The following is a 23643-nucleotide window of genomic DNA, read 5'->3' as shown; positions in this document are numbered from 1 at the left end:
GATAAAGAATGACCACCTACCCTTATGGTTTTTGGCAGATATATGTCAAGGATAGTCTATAGGTATTTGCTCTTAGTGAACCTGATGATTGCCTGCAGTATTCTCCAACCATGCTGGTAATGCCACTTGTGTTAAAGCGTGAGTCAGAATACAAGTTTACTTTTTTCAGTTAAAAAGGAGGAAGGCTGCATGTCATATTTGTCCTTTCTATGAACATGAGATGCTCTATGTTAAAACCCAGTAGTATTCTGCAGCTGTTAGCAGGCACTTCAGCCTTTGCCTTTTTACACTACAGTTTATCACCTTTTTGCAGCTACAGGAGAAGAGCATGCACACCTCAGCAGGGATTTCAGACATTTTTAATAGCCTCAGGATGGCTTCAGTCTCTAAAGTGGCTACCGAAATGTGTGCGCCACAGCACCATCAAAGCATGTTGCCAAAATGTTAGTCCTGGAAGCTATGGGATTATAAGGGTTGTTCAAGGGTTATTCTCTTCTTTAGTTAAATTTAGTCCTTTTTCCATGCAGCAGCTCTGCTCTGAAATGTCCTCCTGCTCTTTCTGTGCTTCTTAGCACCCATTTATCCATAATGCCCTGGTTGGTTATAAGGAGAACATGTGTTTCTTGAAAGCTGTCAAGCTTTTCTTCTTACCTGCAACACTTCTTTAGGTGGTATGATTATACCTACGAAAGGTAACTCCCACGGGTTCAAAGACAGGCAAAACCAAATATGCACATCTCTCTCTCTCTTTTTTCTTTTTTTAATTTTTTTTTTTAATGGTTTGAATGTTTTGCTCTGTGTGAGGCCTGGGTAGATGTTTCTGTGGTTCCCAGAGGAGGGAGGGTGAGGAGTCAGTGACAGGGGAAATGGTGGTTGTGGTCACACAGTTGTTCAGGCAGTGCATAGAGGGAAGTCAAGTGAGTGGTCAAGTCAGGTGCATAACACTGTAGATGGCAAACATCTGTGGGGTATTTATTTATACACAGCACTTCTCAGTAGAAAAAACTGCTCCTTGCATTTAAAGTCTGACTTTCTGGACATTTAGCAGTTTTAAAGCTAGACTGAAATTTTGGATTGATTTAAAAACCACTGACCAAGTTTCATTCTCTGAGCAGAGTGCCACACAGTTTCACAGCTTGGTTTTCTTTGCCTCAGATTGAGGGTAAAAGAAAGGGCATCCTTTGGGGAACAGCTATTTTTTTATATTCTAGTTTTGTCAGTGTAGAAAGAAAGAGGGTATCAGATTCTGGGATCTCTGTGGCACTATAGAAGACAGAGGTGTGGGATTTTTTCTAGAATTGACTAGTGACTTCTGGATGCATCCAGTTACTTCCTGATATTATTGAATCCATTTATTTTTGAAAAACCTGCTGTTTAGAAAGTGAGTATTCAGCCCTTTCTGCATATCAGTGCTTTGCAAAGGATCTGAAGCAAGGCATTTACAAGTGAAAGCCTCTGAATTTACTAATCACTTTGGGGGAAGCATTCTCTTTCAGCACAGGTTCTTGCCTTACTTTCCCTGTGCCCTGCTCTAGTCCCCAAAGCAGCAAAATACAGTCCAAATTTCAAGAGAAACATTTGCCTCTTCTTTTTTGAGATCTGTTGTTGAGATGCCTCTTGTAAAAACCCATGTGGTCTAGAAAATGTGAAAAGTAAACAGTAGAGGAAGTATGTTCACTTACTAACTTAGTGGGAGCATCTGACTAAGAATGTGGTCTCTTACTAATAGGGAAACTGTTTTGAAGTTTGAAAATATGTATTTTGGTCACAATCCATTATTTAGGTGACCAATACTGATAATGTTGCGAGCTCTCAAACCATAACATGTGGCCTCCATTTCCAAAGCTGCTGCAATCTGTTACAGAAACGTGGGTGAGGTGAATTGGGAAAAATAAAATCTACAGTTCAATTCATATTTAAAAATAAGTATCAACCCGAGCAGCTGGCCTTGGGCAGGACTTTTTTACCAACTCACAGGTGGAAGACTGTCTTTCATCTTGAATTCTGTTGGTTTCCAATGCACTTGCTTTCTCATCTCCTATATTTTGCATTCTTTATGAACTCAGATCTTAGCTGCCCAGATGTTTGGAGCCAAACTCCCTCTGACTTTTACTGAGACTGGAGTACTCCAAAGCCTCCTGTCACTTGCAGCAAGACTCCAGCAGGATATTGAACACCCACATCTGCGAAGTGAGCAGGTGATTGGACTGTTAATGAAACTTGAAGTGCACTAATTGCAGGCTTTGTGGTCACTGCTTTCGGTTCTTCACCAGCCATGTAATGTGCCTCTTAACCGGGTGGAGCCTTTTAAACAAGAGAAGAATCATAGAACTGTTTAGGTTTGAAAGACTTTTAAGATCATTGAATCCAACTGTTTCTGTTAGAAATTTTGGGACATGTAATGAACTGTGCTCACAGCTTGTAAATCTACTCAGAAGTTCCTGCTGACCTCATGAATGTAAGTGATCATACAGGGATAACAAATTAGTATTCCAATAGTATATAACTGTTAAAAGCACATGTAAGTGTCCCCACCGCTGAGCTGACATCTCTTTGTACTGTATGCCTTGCAAACACCTGAAAAAAACCCCTTCTTTTGTCAACGACCTTACTATTCCTGTGCAGTAGTCAACAAACGTATCACTGCAACATCTTTGCAAAGTCAGGAGATGTTCTTTTTGTAATTCACCCTATTTGAAACCCGAGGCACTGCTTATATTCCATCTGAAGCTATTCCCTGTGTGACTTTTTCCTCAGTTCCCTGCAACTCAAAGTGCCATTTAGCTGCAGTGCAGTTGACAGTGTTAGCACATCTGGTGCTGAAATTAAGGTTGCAAAAATTCTTTGCCTATTTAAAGGAAGCATCAGGTCTGCATACGATTTTTCTTTGTGTTGAGATGAAATACTCTACTTCTGAAAAAATGCTGATTCACTTGAGCCAAAATGGAGACCCAGAGATGCATCCAACAGGGTCCTGATTTATATCAAGAAGCAGAGGCACTTCAACCTTGATTATGCACTTCTCATGAAAGTGCACCAACCTCTAGATTGTTGGGGGTGGTAGTGGTGGTGTAGTTGTTTTCATTAAAAACCTCAAAAGATCTTGATTTCATTCCAAGGCAGTACAACAGCATCTCTGAAGTCATGAAAATGTTTGTGGTGGGATAGGCAGATGAATGTTCCCATCTAAATCTGCTGACAGATTCTCTAGTAATGCTTTGCTACTTTTTCATGACAATGAAAGCAGAAGTTCAATTCCAAAAAGCCGAACCACATTTCTTTGCAGCAATCACATTGAATTTACTTTAAAATAATGGAAGTGGGAGAAAAAACCCCAACAATCCAAATTACTTACCAAGACCTTCGGCGGGTGTCATATCAGAATTGCACCATTTCCATTTCACATAGCAAACGAATTTACAGTCATTAAATTCTTTTAACATGCATAAAATAGGCATCCTGTTATATTACTCAAGCCTACCAGGTTAAATACTTTCAATCACAATAATTTTGGTATCACCCTATGCTGTTTAGCGCTAAAAAACAATCAGTATTAACATGGAGTAGTAAAAATTTGAGAAGTTAGTTTGTTCAAGCATAGGTTGTCTTTTCTTTGAAAAAAACAATTGAAAATAATGTTTACACTTATGAAAACGACAAATAGATCTACAGTTCAGAAGAATATAAAGTACACTCTTTCGGATGAAAGTCTAAAACAATCTGGTGAGTTTTCCGTTGCTGAATTAGTTGCCGCTTTTGTTTTTGTTTTTGTTTTTGCTCATGTGGAGCATTTGCTGTGGCATTTATATGTGATTCTCTTCAAGCGTAGCAATATTTATCAAGTTTATTATTTGCCAAATGCCTGTACTACAGCTTGAGGCAGGAGATCTTGGTAGATTTCCTTAGTCATTTTTCCGACTTTATCTGGTATTTTGAAGTATTTAACAAAGAAAGAAAGAAAGAAAACAGAAGCCCTAGCAGAATTATTTAAAGTCTTGTAGATAGATAGATAGATAGATAGATAGATAGATAGATAGATAGATTCCAAAGATGATGTACAGCTTTGGCTGGGAATTGAGGAAATAATGAATTAGGCTGACTTACTGAATTATTTTGTAATAAAAATCATAGCTTGGTTGAAATGCAAATCTTAGGCTAATTTTTGCAAAAAATATATATATAAGTCTCTTGTTATACACCACTAAAGGTAGAGAGAAGATAAGAGATTGAGAAGAGGCAGTAGTTTTTGATGATTACTGCAAATAACTTTAAAATTTGAACTGACATTGGTCTGATTTTCAAACACTGGAAGGTTTGAAAACACAGTTGGTGCTTTTCATGCAATTTTAAGGCTGAAAAAGGAGTTTGGCAGCTACGTCTAGAAAGAAAATCAAAATCTTCTAGAAGAGGTAGTGGTGGAGAAAAAACTGCAGGGGAGGGGAGAGCAAAGAGCTAGTGTGTGTTTCTGTAATACCCCCCTTGTAGCCCAGGCACATGTCCCAGTACCTTACTGGGTGCCAGAGAGCACAATGCCACCAGCAATTGCTGAAAGATACTTTTGCCTTGACGGATCCTGCAGTGCCAGCTCTCCACCTGCTCCAGTGAGGGTTTGTTCCATTACCCAGTGGGTCCAGTACAGAACTGGCTGGGGAGTTGGGCAAGATGTCCATGCCTTGGTTTCTAGGTTTGCACTGCCATTGAGTGAGATCTGCTTTCATTTCTCTGCGTGCACAACACAGCTCAACTGCAAGGATCAATAAAGAATGCAAATACCAGGATTTATTTGTAACACTCAAAATAGTCATTCTCATTTACAGATGTTTAGAAAATACAGAGGTGTGAAAATAAAAGCTATGGTGAATGGTACTCGTGCTGTAGTTACATCAGAGGGAGACCCCTTCCGTCATTCAGACTCCAATTTTATTTTTTTTTTTGCTATCCAGACAGTAGTCAGGACTTCAGGCTTTACCCATTTCTCTGTTTTTCATTAATTACATTAGCTGGTATAGCTGTCTTTTCTTTGAAGCCTTTTGGTAGGTTTGCATGAGTGTAACCATTCACCCTGGAACTCACCGTGTCCTTTTCCTTAGTAGGAGGGACTGATTCCTTACTTCTGACCCAAGCAGTCAGAAATTGTGTCAGGTCCTTAAAAAAGTCTTTAAAAGCACAAGTGTGCTTTTGATGGTCTTTTTCCTTTAAGAAAAAGGTTAAATGCAGGACCTGTTTTGCTTGTCTTCTGGTTTCTCTGCCTTCAAGTTATCTTCTTTCTTACTAAAATCACAGGGGCTAGACACTTTACTCATTTTTATTAAAATTAAAGATTTAATGCCATAATAAGAAGCAGAGACTTAAAATGCACAGGACTTAAATTATAAGAACTGGTAACGCACAAATTCATTAAAACATTGAATTTCTAAATTCAGAAAAACTCCAAAAAACCAGAATTGATTAGGTTAGTTTGAGAACATTGTGACATGTTTGTGGGTACGCTAGGAACCAAAAAGAAACACTTGTGTTGGTTTTGTTGCACAGAATAAAAACCTATATACATTTAAGTTCAGAGCTTTTCTTGGAGCGGCTTTGATTGAATCACACGATTCTTTTCTGTTGTTTGTAGCATTTGTGCTGGGGTTCCAGGGTAAGTCCTCCCACCTGAAGCGCTGATTGCATTACACTTGCACCTCTGTCTGTGTTGCTCATTTCTCTTTTTCTTTTCCTGCTATCTTTGGAGAGAGAAGTCCCAGCTCCCAGTCACAGGGACACAGAGCGCTTCCTCTTCCTAGCAGCATACTCCCCCGCCCCAAAATTGGATAAGGAATGACTGAGGCGAGTGTCCAGAGTATCAGAGTTGTTGCTGCTGCTGCTGATTTTCACCCGCGGGCACAGGCACTGGAGCATGGCTCTGCGGATATAGCTGTCAAAGCAATAATAAATGAAAGGGTTGGCACAGCTATTGGCAAAAGCAAAAGGGTTGCTCACCTTCATGCCCAGTTGGGCAACCATGTTGGAAAAACAGTCAGACTGCTTCAGGAGTCCCAAAAGAATGGCCATAAGCTTGAACAGATTGAAGGGAACCCAGGAGACAACAAAAGCCACCACTACAATGAAGACGATCTTGATGGATTTTCTCAATTTCTTATCATGTTTCCCAGTCTTCTGATAATGCACACAGAGTCTCTTGGTGATAGAGCAGTAAAAGGTTAAGATACTCAACAGTGGGAAGAAGAAGGCCAGGATTAAAAGCATCAGCGACGCAATCTGTTTGGCTTCTGTCATGGCTTTGTCTGTGCAGTAAGTCTTTCCATATTGCTTCTTCAGTTCTCTAGACAAAAGGGTTGGCATCCCCAAGCAGCAGGATAACAACCAGACAGAGATGCAGAGTGCTCTGGAATAGGATCTTGTTCTGATCCGTCTAGCGATAGAGGGGTGCATGATAGCCAGGTATCGGTCAGCACTCATGCAAGTGAGGAGGAGGATGCTGCAGTACATGTTGACTGAGATGACATAGGAACTAGCTTTACAGAGGAAAGATCCTACCCTCCAGCTCCCATCCAACACCTCCTCGTCCACCCAGAATGGCAGCGTGATGAGGAAAATGAAGTCAGATGCAGCGAGGTTGATGATAAAGACGTCAATCAGCCTCTGGACCTGTCGCTTGAAGACCAAGGCTACGATCAGGACTGCGTTGCCAACAATGCCCACCAGGAACACAGCAGTGTACAGGATAGGGAGGAAAATAGACATATGTTGCAGGTGCTGATACTGGCAGCTGTCCTCGTAGTAGTACTCATAGTTGGGGGTGACTGTAGACACAGATGAGAGCTGGTTGAGTTCCATTTCTGGCCAGGCTGTTCTCATCCCTGCTCTGAGGGAGGCTCTGAGCTCCCCTGCCCTTCCCTTCAAGGTCTTTAAAAACATTTTATAGAGTGAGGGGGGAGGAGAGGAGGGAGGGAGGAGGAGAACAGTGGTTTTGTGGGGAGATAATTTATATACTTTTAACCAACCGCATAGGCAACAAACAAGCAACAAGAGTCTCTGATTAGTTGAAACCTTGTCTTCAGAATAAACACTTGCAGCTTTTTTTAAAAATCAGGTTTAATTTTACTGTTTCTATCTCGATTTTGCATTTGCCCATGAAAGCAAACGAGGTTCAGTTTTTGCTTTTTTTTCTTTTGGGGGAGGGAATGTAGTTTTCAAGATACAGAACCTTTTATTTTTTAGCACAGGATATTGGTAGCTTGCAGAGATTTGAGATTGTACCAGCTCAGAAGAAGTCAGAGAACAGTGAATTTGGGTGTCACATTCTTTATCTATACTCAAAATATTTTGTACAAACTGCTTGTCATGGCAAGTTCAACTTTCCTGAGGCTTGGAGTTTTTTACTTTACTTGTTCATTTATTGTTGTTGTTTTCTGTTGAGAGTTATCTTATATGAAAATATACAAGGAGAAACACTTAAAAATACTATATGCTTTCTGCACTGTATTGGTTGTTCTGTATCAGTTCCAGGCTCTTTGCTGCTCTGCCAGTGCACCCCTCCTGCCCTGCAATCCCTTCAGTTCCCCTAGACATGGAGTCTCCACACCCAACTCAATTAATGTGTTAGAAACTTAGAGAACAGTTTTCCAGAGTGTCACATATTCTTCTGTAATTTGAAACTTGACTTGATGCTCCCATCCCCCTCACAGACTTCCTTATCAGCCACAGTCCTGGACTCCAGAGCAGTAGTTTGTTCCTTCTTCTTCTGACTGCACAGGCTGCATGGCTCTTGGGCTGTTCTTATTTACAGTGCTTGCTTCCCTTAAAGAGCTCTGATTTCCTTCATCTTTCATTTGTAGTATCTGTATTGCTTCAGCTGTGACTTACCTTACAGACAGCCCTTTCAGCATTGCATAAATCAAACAGAAATTCTCATTTTTTAAGCTACTGAATTCATTACAGATTTGTCAGTACATACTAATTTGAAACCTCTACTATTGGTCGTCATCATCCTTCCCCTCTTCTGCAGATAAATTAATTTTCTCCTTCCACTCTCTCCCACCTGCATGTTCACACACCAGGCGCTTCTTCGGGATTCTCAAAGCTTTCAGGAAATTGCCTACTGGTGCAGGCTCCAGCCCTGGGCACATAGATTGCGTCTGTGTGTGTGTCCACAGGCAAAGAGCAACTGCAGATCGGATGGGCAGCAAATCAGTCCCTCCAGCGCACTCTGGATGCACTCAGATTCACTCTCTCAGTGCTCAGGTTATGTGGTCCTGTGCAGCAGGTGCCTGGTAGAATTCCAGGCACCTGGAAAAGTAGCCAGCTGCTACTAAAAACTGGCTGCTGGATGGAAGGATATTTAGGTGGGCACTGTCTCTTGTGTATATGTGCTGATGTCTAATAAGGAGCTAGTTATATACAACTGCCCTCCTATCAGTAGTGCACTAGTGGACTCTAGCTGACTATTTCTAATGGAATGCGTAAGGATTTACTTAGCGAGTGCAATTCAGCCATCACAAACTCTGAAAAAGGATCAAGGTGTATAAAAACACCCCAGATTAGATTACTGATTTGTATGCCACAGATGTAAATGTGAACCTGTAAGGAAGAATAGGCTAAAAACCATCTTGCCGTCTCAACTTGGGTGTAACCGTTCAGTTTAAAAATAACTGTGTCCTCTTCCTAAGTAGGAGGCAGTGACCCTTTTCAGTTAGTCACTTGTGAATTAGAGTAAAAATAACATTCCATGGATTTGTGAAATGCCTCATTGTTATTCTAGGAGTAATCTCCTGCACCTGATTGCCTAAAAGACAATTCTTATTTTCAAGGCAAAGTAAAAGTCTCTTCCATGGTGCTGAAAGTGAGCAGATACTATTGCTGCAAGTCTTTTTGTCTGTGAGACTTGTCACAGGTCAGCTACAGCATGGATTTATGTGCCAGCTTATTCTTTCCCTGGCAAAGCTGAGAGAAGGGAATGTAGATCAAAATTCATAAAACTCTTAAAATCGGGTTGGGTTGAGGACATTGTGATTTGTACGTGACAGATGTAAGTGTAAACCTGTAAGAAACCACAGGCTAAAATTCATCTTCTCACCATCTGAAGATTACAAAAGATATAGCGAGTTTCCAGACAAGACTTGTGTGAAAGTGCCGGAGTAGCTCACAGTTTACAGAAATTATGTTTGATAGATTCAGTGCAGAGGTGAGTTTTGTGTCATCTTTGCTTATTTCTACTTCAAGGAATGTGTTTCAGGCTTTTTCTTCCCAGGAGCCCTGGGAAATAGATGCATTGTCTTTGTATTAGTACTAGAGTAGAAGATCAGCTGAATCCTACAGTCTGTGATATTGATTCACTGAGGGCACCACGTAGGGTCTTACTCTTCCCAGAGCTCACTTCCCTGAGGCAGAGCCAAGCTCTCAAAAATACTGAGTACATCGAAATTCCCCTCATAACACTCTCCAGGAAGGTCAGCACGTAACGTGCAAAGATCCAAGAGATGTGGTGAGATGTTTTATCATCAAGAGAAAGCCTCCATCCCCTCCTCGCTCTTCTAGATTTCCACAGAATTTTTTTCCTCATAGACTTTGCCAGATGCACGTAAACCCTTTTCCTGAACAAAATTTTCTGCTGAAGAAAACAGCTACTGGCTTGGCTTGGGTGTATGTTCTTCCATTTGGGATACCCATCTTGTCCAGCCCTTGACACAGGTCTGAAAAAATGCAGCCGCCGGGTGCTGATTAGTTTTGAACCTGAGAGTGAACCTAAAGCTTCTGTAACCAGACACTCAGAGCAGCTCCTGGGATCATGGCCTCGAATTTGGCCAGTTCTGCTTTAAAGAGCATTGGTCTACTATGGTGTCCTGCCTTTCTCAAATGCACCTGTGAAATTTGTCACGGCAGTATCTGGACCATTCCTTAAATCTTCCTCATAGGAAATGCTGAGGCGCTTCCAACAGTAGCAAGGGAAAAGATTTCATGTTGTTGTTCGCAGTTCTGTAGTGTTTGCCATACACGTATTGCAGGCAGGTAGCCACCTATTTTTGTGACAAAATCCGTAAAAGAGCTGCGCAGCAGAACCATCAGCACAGGAAGTATGCAGAATTGTTGGTTTAGTTTGTTACACACACCACCTCCCCCTTACAAATTTCTGCAATTGAAGCATTTCAGGTAGCGAGGTGTGAGTTTGTTTTTTGTGGTTCCTTTTTTTCTTTTACATTCTCTGTTTTACTGATAGTTCAAATGTGGTCTTATTCCAGCTTGTATATGCACATTTATACAAGTACAGGCATCTCGATAAAGTAAGCTGTGAGTCTGTAAATTATTAATGATGATAAATGCTGAGAAGGAAAGAGATTCATTTGGCTGTAAAAGAAAATGTAGTAGTTTCTAAATGATTGTGCTTCAAAAATACGTAAGGAATAGAGATTTGCAGACCTAATTAAAAAACAATCCAAAAAACACACTAAATTGGCTGAAACTGCCCTACTATGCCATAACCAGTTGAAGGCAGGCTCAGAGGTGACCAGTGAATGATAACGAACAGAAGTTTCACCCCTCAACAAAGAGGAGAGGCTGGAACCAATTCAGGTAAAATCATAGCCATTGAGACAACGCATTGCGATAGGTTGAAATAGTTCCATGCTGAGAGTAGTGGTCTACAAAATGCAGTGCAGGAAGAAGATATTTTTGGTACACTTAATTTTGAAATATTTATTATCTCATCATTTTTTAATTTATATTTTTCTATATGTTTTATAATGTACATAATCTCTTGGTACAGTAGTACATTTATATAATTCTAAAAAAATATATACATATTAGAGGGGTGCCTGCTCACAAAGTTTTTGCGGATGGGGTGCATGATAAAAAGGTTTGCAGAGCATGGACGTAAGTGAGTATAATTAAAATGCACCACTGCTATTCATAGTATTTGGAGGAAGTGCATCTAGAAGATCTGCTCTCTGTGAAAATTATAATTATAGTAGGATTTTCTTATCCTACTGTGTTCTGTGCCACAGTAGGAAAAATAAAGAAGGCAGAAACTGTATAAGGAAGTCTGAGACGAATCCATGGGATTTTCTGCTCCCTCTGGCTAAGTGCCTAAAACACAAAAACTAAAACTGCCTTTTTTGTTATTACAGAAAGAATGTTTGTTGAGAGATGCAATATCTTGTAAATTAACGAGTAGTATTAGAAAAAAGACAGACTTTTGAACGCCTTTTTCAGATCTGAATCAGTACCTCCTAAAGTGAATGTGATATATGAAGGGTTTTTTCTCTTCTCATCCTGTATCAGCTTCATTTAATACAGATGGTGCCACCTCCTACAAATACTTACTTATTTCCTTAAACTGTGAGAAGAAAAATGACAAATTTTGTACTAAACAATTTTTTTCTTTTTTTGCAACATACCGGGGGTTTGTTTGTCTTCCTTGCAGCACTCTGATGTTAAACTGTCTGTCACTGCCTGAGAACTTACTAATGCACATGATCCAGGTCTTCTATCGAAGAAACTTCACTTTTACAAAAAGCAGGAACAACATTTAAGCTATAGCCCTCAGCATTATTCTTTTCACACTTTCCTGTGCAAACTACCACTGTTTCTGCACACTAAAGCAAACTTTTACTTTTATAACCTTCCCAAATGATCCTGTTCTGTGACTAAACTGATTGGCCAATGGTTCTGCTGAGGCAAACTGAAGTAGTGTGAAAAAAAGAGAAAAAGAAAAAAGATTGTTGTTGGCAAGGAATGACCCTGTGCGTTCATTTGTAATGTTTTTATTGGGTTACTCGTAAAATATGGGAGGGTATTTTTCCAGAAAAAAAAATAATCCAAGTGAAATCTGGAGGGATTATTTGAATTTAAATAAATAAAATGAAAATGAAAACACATCTCTTCCCTCTGGATGCTTTTGAGCAGCTGCACAATTCATATTGATCAGGGCAGATTTTGAAAAAGAAGAGGCCACTGTAATTTAATTTAATAACAAAAGTAGCAATGGCTACAAAATTTTCCAGAACTGATTCTCATTTTTACAAAATTAGATCGTTTAGGAGAAAAACCTATAGACTCGCCAATGTTAGATAATTCACAGTAATTTACAGTAAATGGTTCCAATTATCCTATGGCTTAGAATACGGACAGGTTTTGTTTTTTCCTTTTAACATTTTCTAGCTTCAATCTCTGATCGTTTTGTCAGGTATACAGAAAGAACTGCTACTGATTTTTTTCTTCCCTATTCCCTTTACATGTATTTTATGGTGTTGCAACTCCTTAGTTCAATAAATTAACTCCTTAAATAAACTCCTCTTCTATAAATTAAATTGACTGACCTTCTGTGATATATTTCATTGAGAGAGGTTTTCTAATTGCTCAGTGATTTTCACATACCTTTTTAGGTTTATCTCTACTTTATCAACATGTTAAAACTAGACATGCTATTTCAGCACCCACCAGCAACTCCAGATGTGATACAACTTCTTTCCTCCCTGTTATTTCTCAGTTTATACATCTGAGTTTGCAGGAAAGTTAGGGGTTTTTTGGCCACAGCACTATCTTGGCAGTTGGTAATTCACCAACATTTTTCCTCTTCATTTTGTGCTTCCCAGGATAAAGTCTCATGTCAGTGAGCCTCCAGTCGTTGCTTTTAAATTAATGAGCTCATCGCTGACCTTACTGAAACGCATGTTTGCTTGCCCCAGCTGCGGAATGATCAGGTCGCCCTGTACCAGTGCGCTCTCCATGTCATTATTTACCCATCCCTCAGGCCTTGTGTCATCTGTGAGGTTTATCAACAATGCTCTGCTTTCTTCCAGGCCCTCTATAAAGACGGTAAGTATTTTGGAGTCTAGAATAAACCCCAGTCAGACCCCAAAATACATCCTTGCAGACAGTTACATTATGAGGTGTTGGTGAGACAGTTCCTTGGTCTGGAAAGGCGGGGTGTATAGACAGAGGTTTCTTTAGTATAATATTACTTCTAGTACTTTTTTTAATTAAAAAATCTTTTTTTGCACCAAGTCAGAGAAGTTTCTTCTATCACCGCTTTCACTTTTGTCATTCTAACTTCTTACATTGTTTCAAAAACGCTTCCTCGCTGTTCTGATGGAGGAGTTGGTTGGGATAATTCCCCAGAAGGTCCTCAGTGGCGTGAAAACCTGGGATATTTCTGTTTTTTCTGAGTATTTGTTTGCTAGTTTGGTGGTTTGTAAAATCAAAACTGGGTGGGGTGATCTCTCGGCCAGGGGAGTTGTTAAACACTTTTAAGAGTCCTCTTGCAACTCGAGTGGGTTCATGTACCAGGGAAATGTCCAGTTTGGGGCGTGGAACCAGTGTTGACAAATTTTTGCAATTTTTACTGAATTTCTTTTTTTTTCCTTTACTTGGTGTTTTCCCAAGTCCTTCCTTTTTTTACAAGCACTCAAGCAAAATAGAAATAAATAGAAAGGAGGTTGTAGCCAGGTGGGGGTCGACCTCTTCTCCCAGGTAACTAGCGACAGAACAAGAAGACACAGCCCCAGGCTGCACCTGGAGAGGTTTAGGACGGACACGAGGAGGAATTTCTCCACAGAAAAGGGGCTGGATGTGGGAATGGGCTGCCGGGCGCGGTGGTGGAGCCGCCGCCCGGCACCTCCGGAAGGGGGCGGCAGAACTACATGGCCCAGGGTGCCCCGCGCGGGCGGGCGTGGCGGGCGGAAGCGGGGCCGGGCTGGGCCGGGCCGGGGGTGCGAGGCGGCGGCGGCGGCGGCGGCGGACGGTGGGTTCTGGGAGCGGGGCTGTTCCTGGCGGTGGGACGGGGCAGAGGGGTCGGGGATCGGGGCGCTTCTCTCGCGTTGGCTCCCAGCCGGCGGCTGCCGCCCCCCCGCGCGGGGCTGTCGCCTGTGAGGCCCGAGCCCCCGGAGGTGGTCGCGCCCAGTGGAGATGCCCGGCCAGCCCGGCCCTGCGCTCGGCTGGCCCTGGTGCAGCAGGTGGTGAAAAACCCTAGAGCTTTTCGAGTCATTTTTCCCTCCCCTTCATATTTTTTTCCTTAATGAATAGCGCTGAGAGGTGTCCGTTAAGTAATTTCGGAGTTAAGTAATTGTCTCCAAACCATTCGGTTTGCTCTCTGCTTCTAGATCACTTGTTGTGAGCTGGTGGTGCGGAAGGAGCTGAATGAATGGCACAGTCGGGGCAGAAGGGAAGTTTGCGTTTCGTGCTCTCTGCTGGCCACAGGTTACAACCAACGCTTTGCCTCTGAAGCCACCTGGAATCATTGGAGCTGCGTGTCCTGAGGGACTCCTGAGGACCGCCGAAGGTAAAAAAGTGTTTGGTAGCAATCTTTCCTAACCTTCCGTTACCCATATGAAAAGGATGATCCTGTTCGGTGCTGTTGCCAGCCCTCTCACCGTATTTACACCTTCTTGTAGGCCTTCTCCCTAATCCCTTTTCCTAAAGAGCAGTCAGATTGCAAGCATGTTTCCCGAGAGAATGCCAGTGGACGCAGCCTCCCTCTTTGGTGATGTCACGTAACAGGAGATTTTTAAATGTGGTGGCCCACTGTTGGTTGAAAGGAGTGACCACAGTAACAAGATAAAAATCTTCATGTTTTTGTATTCCCTTCTGCCATGGTACAGTAACTTCTTACAAAAGCTGTCCATTCTTCAGTCTTAAGTTGATTTTTTGCCAGAATACTTGTTTTTGTTCTGTTCCATATTTTTTCTCTTTTCAGCTCTACTGACTTGCCCCCTTTGTTTCCCCCCCCCCCCCCCGAAGTGCGTGCATCCAGTCATTCCTTTGAATGTTGCTGCCGGTTTGGCCTTTGCCTTCTCTTTGTGAGGTGGACTTTTACAATTTTTACGTCTTGCTTCTTTAATAGTTACGATATCATGTGAAGCACTTCTGCCTGTTTACAACTGCCTTATGTTGTCTTAGATTCGTTGCATAGCTTAGTTGCAGCCATGACTTGTTTGAAATAGCCTCTGCTGTTAGAGTAAAATGTACTGGCAGTGCTATATGAACAAACCTTCTGTAAAACAATGAAGGGTCTTGCTGACAGCCTGTAAAGACAAAATATTTTTATTTGTAATCAATCTTTATGTCTTTATAATTCATGTCATCTTTGGCAGTAATGTTATTTTTTCATAAGTAAGTTTATTCCAAAGCACCACCTACACGTTGTTCTGTACAGAACCTTTTGCAAAGTGTGGCATAATCCTGTGAACGTGCAGTGTCCTTCTTCATGGTCTTCTCTGGTAACTATTTCTTACTGACTGTGCTTGCGACTGCCATTGGGCTCTGCCTGGGGCTGGGCAGAGGGTTCTGCCTTTTAAAAGGACACTTTGTTTAAGTGGGAATGTGTCTGCTGTACATGAAGATGCATTGGATATACACAGTGAATGGGCAGGGTAGTCAAGTCTACTACATAGACTGTGGCAGGAAAAACTAGTTCAAAATTTGCCTGAAGTGTTGTGGAGTTCTTAATCTTTTCTGTAAGCAGTTGAAATGTTAGGCAGAAGCATTGAGGGGACCTTTGTTGTAAGGAATTGGGGGTGTGCTCATGCCTTTGCACTGTCTTGTCCATACGGAAAATCTGCATGTGTTTTTTGGGACAAATGCCACACAAAGCCACCCACTAGATTCTGGGGTCTGTAGCCCCATTAGCTGCTCTCTGCCTGTGCCTGGAGTTACATTACAGAGGTTGAAGTCAGTAGATTGCCACATCCCTTTTAGCAAGTGAATAATGAACACTGGGCAGTGCTTTAATTTACTGTTTGGTGATTAACCCTTCATTTTGCTTATGATCTGTTCTTGGTTGCCAACTGGCATCGGCTCTGCCATGTCCACAGTATTCCAGCACAGAGGAGGCTGGTCAGAAGGATGTGGTCGTGTTTTAATGGTGGTCTGATAGGGGCATTTCCAGCAGCAGTGTTCTGCACCTGGCAGCAGGGATTTGTATCTGAAAGTAAGATTTTTGAGTCAGTTCTTTTCTTTCTGTATGTTAGGCACAAAGTTGATAGGGCTTTGTTATTATAAGCAGTTATTGAGCATTTGTTATTATAAGCATTTGTATTGAGAGGCAGTGACAGCAGATCAGTGGCCCAGTCATGTCCTGTTTACGTTCTTTTTCGTTAGACACCACTCTGAGGATGGAGCTTGTAGGTTCTTGTGATCCTTCCACCCAGAGAGAGCACTTTCTAAAGAGAGGAGTCTGTTGCAGAGGGTTCCTCTTGCAGTGAATGTGACTGCAATAGAGTGGAAAATCCAGACCAGCCTGCTCGCCAGCCTGTTCTGCTGCTTGCTGTGAGAGTGGGTTCCTGGAGAATCTGCTCAGCTCTGAGCTCGGCTGGGCAGGAGCTTTGGCCGTGGAGGTGCCACATGCCCTGTTTGCTTCGTGAGATGTTTGTGAAGGGGAGGAGATCCCTCAGTAAATTCAGTGGCGGGTGACTGGTGAGGCCAGATCTATGCAGCAACGTGCTCTCTCCCTGTCCTGCTTATCCCACACCCTGTGTTCCTTGAGCTAGATGCTGGGATATCAGAAGAGAATGGAAGTACATGACCAAGAATTAAATACTGCACGGAGAATTTGCTTCCAAGTCTGGTCTTGATTGTGTGTTTTCTGGATAAATAAGCCTGGATACGATGTGTTCTCCCTCTCAGTATTTAAGTTAGCTTATAAAAGTTCACAGCTTGTGGATTATTATTTAAGTGCAGTTGTGGTATGCAAACTTTGCAGTATTTTAAATGGGTGCTTCTTGTCAGTTCACCAAAAATCAGTTCTATTCGTGCTTGTTGCTAAGGATGCAGTTCAAAGATGGATATTACAAAGAGTGTGCTTCATTTAATATGCAAATGAAGCATAGGGAATGATATGGGTACACATAATTTCTCCTTGTTAGCCAGTTTCAGATAAATAGAGGAGCAGATGGAAGGAAAAAGAAAAAGAATGGTATTGTTAACAGCAAACACTGATGCCTTTGAAACTCCCTGTTTTAATTTGCACCTCGTTTCTTAGTTCAGAATTTCTTACTGGCAGGTCTGACTTGAGCACTGGCATCTTTCCTTGAGAATGTTGAGTTTTAAGGCACTTGCTGTTTCCACTTGCGGTTCAGTCACTTGAAAAGAAACTAGACCAAAATATTTTGATCAAAGTATGTGGGAGAAGGGGAGGTAGAGCAAGCAATGGACAAGAGCTGATTAGATAGTAGCTCCTGCCACCGGCCTAGCTGCCGAGTTAGCTTCCATTGATTTTTTTTTTTTTTTTTTCCCTTCTGGCTAGTGCATCAATCCTGATTCATAGTAATCCATAAATTTAATCAAGCACAGAAACTGCATGAGAACAACAGGCATCTGAGAGGAGTCGTCTGGTGCATTGCATTATCCGCAAAACATTTCATGTGTTACCAATCACTTGCTCATTAAAGTCACAATATTGTCATAAGTGTGTGGTATTTGTATTTTCCCATGCCTCCTTTCACCCTGAATCCATGCCATTTGTGAACACAGCCCTGCAAAGGAGGGCATAAATGACCCCTAATAGAAGGAGGCAGAGCAAAGTCCTTGTGGGAGCATATGGAGGCCCTTCAGTTTTATCACCTTATTCCCATGGAGCAGGGTATCCTCCTGCATTGCTGTAGTTCTTCAGAAATATCACAATATGTATTGTGGCATTAGTGCACCATTTACCATAACTTCGAATCTGTCTTTCAGTTCTTCCTTCATGTTCTGTCTCTAGTGCCTAGATGCATTTCTCTGCTTCCCTAAAGGCATTCCAGTGCTTTGGCATGGCTGGCTTTAGTGAACAGTCTGGAAGAGCTTTTTTGGCATGCCTGTGGTTCTTATCTTTGCTGTAAACACAAGCTGTGAAAGCCGTATGGGGTGGCAGGCTAAAAATAACTTCTACCCTTGGTAATCGCCTAAGGAAAGATAAGTCTTCTGCCTGGACGCTGTGGATGGATTCCCTGACGTTCCTTACAATCAGGATCACAAATGGCAGCGAGCTGAGCCACCTGCTTTGGGGATGGAGTTGGTGTTGCTCTGTCAGTTGCTCTTTCAGAGAGAGCCACTAGTGCAGTGTGGCTGGGAGAGCACACTCTCTGGGATATTATCCATACTTTGAACTCGCAGATCTGATGTGTGCTGGCCAGTACTGTAGATTTGCTCAGTGTTCTTTGATTCCAGCACGTTGGAAGAGGAAGACATGGGTATCCTGACAGGACATTGCATAAAAGAGGGATGATGCGATGAGTTTGACCCCGCTAAGATAACTTTATATGTGCCATCAGAAGAGTTGCTCACTTGTCACTCTCTCTTCCCGTGCCACAGGAAGGGCGCCATGATGGATAACCGGTTTGCCACAGCACTGGTGATCGCCTGTGTGCTCAGCCTCATCTCCACCATCTACATGGCAGCTTCCATTGGCACTGACTTCTGGTACGAATACCACACCCTGTCCCCAGCTGAGAATGTTAGTGAAGCTGGTAGAAGCATCTGGGAGGAGTTTTTCAGCAAAGATGCAGATGAGAAGACCTACACAGATGCGCTCTTCCGGTGCAACGGCACGGTTGGACTGTGGCGGAGGTGCATCACTGTACCCAAAAACTCTCACTGGTACAGCCCACCAGGTATCTCCAGAGCAATTAACACTTCCCTAGCTTGCCTGGGGTGGTATGTGCTAACTTCCTCAGAACGTATTTGTGCCACTTTATTCCTCCAGAAGGCTAGCTTATGTTTTGTTTGCTTGTTTGTTTAATAAAGACAGTCCAGATTTTTAAAGGAGCAACAGGCAAAATGGTCTGTGGCTGTCACTACTGCAGATTCTGGATTTGACACATCATACTTGATCTAAATTTAGTCTTACACGGCTTGATTTTTATTTTGCATCAGCTGTCCAGCTTAGGATACAGTTACAGCTGCTGTACCAGTCACTGTCTTTTTAGGAGAGATCCTGGGATCCAGCAGTGGAATAAAGATACCACTTTGTCAAGGAGGAACTCCTTTTAGCTAGTCGTTCACTTTGTTTGCGTGTCACAAATATCCTACCATTGCATCAGCACATTTTAGATATGAGTGGATACGGACTGAAATATTAGTAATATTTTTCACATTGGTTGGGGGAAAATAGGTGTGGTAAACAATTATTTTAATTGCTTCAAAGTAGATTTTGTGTACTTATTTTGTGTGTGTGAAGCCCTTCATTTTGAACCCTCTTAAAAATGTACCTTCAACAACATTTTCTAAAGAAAAAACGTGAAATTCTTTTTTTTTTCCTCTCATGAAAATACTTATTTTGGAAGACATTTAAACAAGCTTTGCTCAATAGTATTCTCAAAGCAAAATCTAACCGAGATGTAAAAAGGGAGAAACTTAGTGTAAAGAAGTAAATATTTCGTGTTCTTTAAATAGTTCTTTCTATCCTATTTTTGAATTAAATGTTTAGTATGAGACTATATTCTGCACATGGAGATAAGCACAGCTTATTTAAGGGACTCTGAGCACAAGAATATGTGGCAGCATAGTTGAGCATCATATGCCACATTTCTTTCCCAAGCTGTCAAGCATGGAACAGTTTTGTGGGTAACCCAGGTAAGCCTGAAGATGCTGCATGTTTGAATGCTAACTACATCATAGTAAGGCATCTACAGATCTGTTTTGAGACATAATTTTTTTCTCTCAATAGAACTCTTCAAGAGCTTCCCAGCTCAAATGATTGGGAAAGGAGGATTTGAAAGGTGAGGGGAGAGGGAAGGGAAGACACCTAATAGTAACTTTTTCTTTTTTCCCTCCCAGAAAACGACATGACTACAAACTGCATCAGTTTTTCCCTCTCTGATCAGTTTATGGAAAAGTACATTGAGCCTGGAAATCACAATAGTGGCACAGATTTGAATCGGACTTGTAAGTGTCTTTCACTTCTGGCAGGTAAACAAGTAGAATAAAAAAAAAAAGATGCTTCTCAAATACAGTCACTAGTAAGGAAAGCTGCTGTGTCTTGCTCTGCATTTATTTTTACAGTAGCACAGGCAGTAGATCAAAGTTTGAAAGGAAAATGTAGATGTGTTAGCAAAGGCTTTGCCCATGAATGCAGTACAGGAATTTGGGAGTTAACAAATTAAGTTATTTCTACTTCAGTGGAGCCTTTGGTCCTTTTTAGCTATGAATGTAGAATATCTCGTGAAGAAGCAGCAGCATGGGTAGAAGGCAATGTAAGATGGTGGGAGAAGATCAGTTTCTAGCACATCTTCAGCAAACTTGTCTTGTGTGTTTCTTTCAGATCTCTGGCGACTGCAGTTTCTCCTGCCCTTTGTCAGCATCGGCCTCATGTGCTTTGGGGCTCTGATTGGGCTCTGTGCCTGTGCCTGTCGCAGCCTTTACCCAGCCATTGCCACTGGAGTCCTGCATTTCCTAGCAGGTAGTTGTCCTGCCATCCTCCTCCCAAGGCTCACTGTGCCCACCAGAGCACTGCAGGGGTGAGCTCATTGTGCTTTGCCGCTTCCTTCCCCAGGGCTTTGTACGCTGGGCCTCGTTGGCTGCTACGTAGCTGGGATTGAGCTGCTCCACAAGAAGCTGCCTCTGCCTGATGACGTGAGGGGTGAATTTGGCTGGTCCTTCTGCCTCGCCTGTGTGTCGGCACCTTTGCAGTTCATGGCAGCTGCTCTTTTCATCTGGGCAGCTCGCACCAACAGGAAGGAGTTCACCCTCTTGAAAGCGTACCGGGTAGCATAAGTGCTGCTGCCGCACTTTGGGGTTTCCATGTTAGAGCCTCCTCTCCTCCCAACCTGTACTACTTTTTTCTTTTAGTCAGAATTTTATCGTGTACTGCATGCTTCTTGCCAGTGGAGACAGTTTAGCCTGTGGGCCCTGAAGACAAAGACCTCTGGGCTAAATTACCAAACTCTGCCAGAAGTCTGCAGAACTTGAACAGGTTTTTTAATTGGGTTTTTTTAAGAATTGCTATTATTTTTTAAGCTTCATTGGTTGTTGACAATTCCCCTTAGTTAGGTGTACATGCCCCTTCCTAATTTTATTACCCTGTCAGCCTGGAGGAAATAGAAGTGGTGTTGTGGGGTGAAAGAGAGATAGGAAAGGGTGCAGGTAGGCAAGAATGGGCACTTCAGTGCACAAATAATAAATAATCAGGAGCTGTCTGCTGTGTGACCCAAGCAGGCAGTACCTACAAGGGAGCACCCAAGAGACATGGGGGAACTCAGAAACCTCCGTTACGGAAATACTGTAGCTAGGTCAGTCTGTAGCTTAGCTCTGGGTCTCCTGTTCTCACTGGTTTGCTACATCTTGTGGCATCTGCCAAAACTGATGGAGGCAGAGCAGCCAGCTGTGGGAGTGCCTGCACAGCACACCCTCCTGAGTGCAGGCTCTGCACTTGCTTCTGCCAAGGAGTGGGATAAGACGGCCCTCGTGGAGCTCTGTGCTGCTCTAGCTACACTGCTTCCAGGACCCAGGCTAGTTTGGTATCTGCACTACATGTGATTGTGCACTCTGATCTTAACTTGTGGTGCTTTTGCTTGCTGTGAAATAAGGCTTTCTTCTCTCCTGTTGAAAATGACCTCCTCACAAGTTTTTTTGGTTTTAATTTGGTTTAGTGTATGTGTGTATATGTACATATATAAACTTAACTTTTTTTAAATCTCACCTGTTTGTCCTATATAACACACATCAGGTTTTTTTTAAAAGGTGCTGCTCTTTTCCTATCTTGCCCAAAACCTAATGTTTAAATGAAATAATAAAAACTAAAAAACCAGAAATTTTCAGCGTTGCGTGAATCTAATGGGAAGGTAGGGAATGATCTAAAATGAATTTTGCCTGGGGAAAGTAAAGCCAATGTGTAGATAACTCTCTGTTTTAAGGGAAATGTCACCCTTAAACAATGTCATCCAGAAACAAAGATATTAGATTTGGGCTTCTATTAATTTTAAATTTTCTTCTCCTCATCACTGGGGGGCACAACACCCCATAAATTCTAATTAGTTCACAACTGCACATATTTCTTCTAAATTACTGCAACTCTAGCCAGACTGGGTGACGTGTCATATCGAGAAAACAATGTTCCAAGACTAAACTGTTTAATTCTGAGGCCTTAACTCCTCGTTTCCGTACTCCATGCTTAATATAAGAAGTATGTGTTAGGAGAAATAAATCCTGACAAAAAGAGTAAGTCTGTTATGGCAAGGATTCTGTGAGACACTTTGATGACAGTGACACAGATACAGGCACTTTTATCTCATGGCTGTTTTTCTGTTTTGTTTTGTACCTTTTTTCTTTTTTTCACAGTAAATGTTTCTACCCAGGCTGTGTTTGCTGGGTCAGCAAACAGCCCTTGTCATGATTTCCTTGAAGATCAGGTATATCTGCTTGTATCTTTTTTTTTTTTTTTTTCCTGAAGTGTGTGATAGGAATCAACCTACTTCTTTCGTTATCATCATTGGAATCTTTACAAAGTAAAACAAGGATGATGATGAAAACAAAGATAACTGAAAAAGCAGTGGCAGGCCATTCAAGATAATCCTCTTTATCCTGGTTTGGAGCAATTTTTCACTTTTCCTCCTTAAGCAGCTTCTTTCCCTCTCTGCAATGTCTGAGCCAGGTGTAACATTGTGAGAGGGGATGTGATACTTTTGTGCTGTAACTGAGAGTAAATGAAAATCTGTGCTGCTGATCTGTACTGATATGATGCTTTTTCAGTGTAATTATCTCTGATTTAGATAAGGCCTAACTGCTAGTTTTCCTCATGTGCCAGAATTACTAGGGCATGCAAACCTCAGCTTGGGTCAAAGGGACTGGAGTTGTTATTCTGCAGTTGGAGAGGAAACGCTGCTGATGTTTTTTATCTAATACGGTTTGTGGGGTTTTGTCTTTTTTTCAGGAGCTGGCAGAATAATCGTATTGTGTGATTTTGATCTGAGCAGTGGAAATCCTGTGCCCTCATTCTCTCTTCTTGTATCAGATGCTTATTTTTCTGAATTGTAAATCTCAGTTTTCAAATGTTAACTTTCTTGTTTCCGAAATAAGGATTACTATGGGGAGAAAAGGGAATGTTAGAGATGCTGTCAATCCTTTCTTGATCATTTTAAGTATCAGCAAAACCAAGATTGCCTGCTTGTGTCTGTGCCTAAGATAAATGTTTCTGTTTCTTTCTGCCCAGAAATGAAGAGGCTTTAATTGAGCCTTAGTTTGGACCATTTTAACTAAAAAGAGGGTCACCTTTCAGGTCTGGTGGGTTTTTTTCTGTTTCACTCTTGTGTAAAGATTTCTTCATCAGAGTGGATCTTGGTGAGAGGCACATTTCACCTAGATAGGAGGCTGGTCTGTTTTCTGGGATGGTGGATCTGTGCATCACTATTTTCCTTTGTACCCATGTGCTTTGCTCAAGGTGTAAAGGGAGCAAGAAGAGTTCTTAGACTGCTGGCTTGGGTCCAGTAAATGGCATTGGAGGACAGAACAGCAAGGAGATGTCAGAGGAGATACTGAGGATGGAGTAATTCTGTAAAAGAGAGTTGAGTAAGCACACTAACAGATAATGATTGAGCTCTTGACCCAGTGGCACAGGCCCTTCCCACTGTCAGAGCCTCATGCCAGGTTCAGAGGCTGCATTCAAGAGGATCTTGAGCTGTGTGTATATGTTTGTGGTCACATACATATGTGCAAATGCAGGCACAAGTGCTCCAACTG

At 41.9% G+C, this 23643-nt stretch overlaps 2 protein-coding genes across 3 annotated transcripts; one reads left to right on the top strand and one right to left on the bottom strand.

The window, feature by feature from the left end:
- Window positions 1-5346: 5346 nt before the first annotated feature.
- Window positions 5347-6858, bottom strand: GPR15 (G protein-coupled receptor 15). The gene has a single exon (XM_039388452.1). It carries the CDS (start codon window positions 6856-6858, stop codon window positions 5752-5754), a length of 1107 nt encoding a protein of 368 aa, XP_039244386.1. The 3' UTR covers window positions 5347-5751.
- Window positions 6859-13711: 6853 nt separating this feature from the next.
- CLDND1 (claudin domain containing 1) lies at window positions 13712-21727 on the top strand. Of its 2 annotated transcripts, none has more exons than XM_027727627.2 (6): window positions 13712-13738; window positions 14097-14275; window positions 18283-18581; window positions 19747-19854; window positions 20231-20368; window positions 20462-21727. In XM_027727627.2, exons 3-6 carry the CDS (start codon window positions 18293-18295, stop codon window positions 20680-20682), a joined length of 756 nt encoding a protein of 251 aa, XP_027583428.1. In that variant the 5' UTR covers window positions 13712-13738; window positions 14097-14275; window positions 18283-18292; the 3' UTR covers window positions 20683-21727. The 2 variants fall into 2 exon arrangements, with proteins under 2 accessions (XP_027583428.1, XP_027583429.1); XM_027727628.2 differs by lacking the exon at window positions 13712-13738 and adding an exon at window positions 13857-13949.
- Window positions 21728-23643: the final 1916 nt, after the last annotated feature.

The sequence above is a fragment of the Pipra filicauda genome, unplaced genomic scaffold (genome assembly GCF_003945595.2).
Source record: "Pipra filicauda isolate LSUMZ 115617 unplaced genomic scaffold, ASM394559v2 scaffold64_size3178608_pilon, whole genome shotgun sequence".
NCBI classification, from domain to species: Eukaryota; Metazoa; Chordata; class Aves; order Passeriformes; family Pipridae; genus Pipra; species Pipra filicauda.
Note: the sequence above shows the minus strand (reverse complement) of the source record. Positions and strands in the feature narration are given on the sequence as shown.

Excerpts from the sequence above, each read along its gene's own strand:
- GPR15 (XM_039388452.1), bottom strand. The coding sequence starts at position 6,858 with ATGAGAACAGCCTGGCCAGAAATGGAACTCAACCAGCTCTCATCTGTG.
- CLDND1 (XM_027727627.2), top strand. The coding sequence starts at position 18,293 with ATGATGGATAACCGGTTTGCCACAGCACTGGTGATCGCCTGTGTGCTC. Across the intron at positions 18,582-19,746 it reads TCACTGGTACAGCCCACCAG|AAAACGACATGACTACAAAC; the intron begins GTATCTCCAGAG and ends TTTCCCTCCCAG. Across the intron at positions 20,369-20,461 it reads AGTCCTGCATTTCCTAGCAG|GGCTTTGTACGCTGGGCCTC; the intron begins GTAGTTGTCCTG and ends TTCCTTCCCCAG.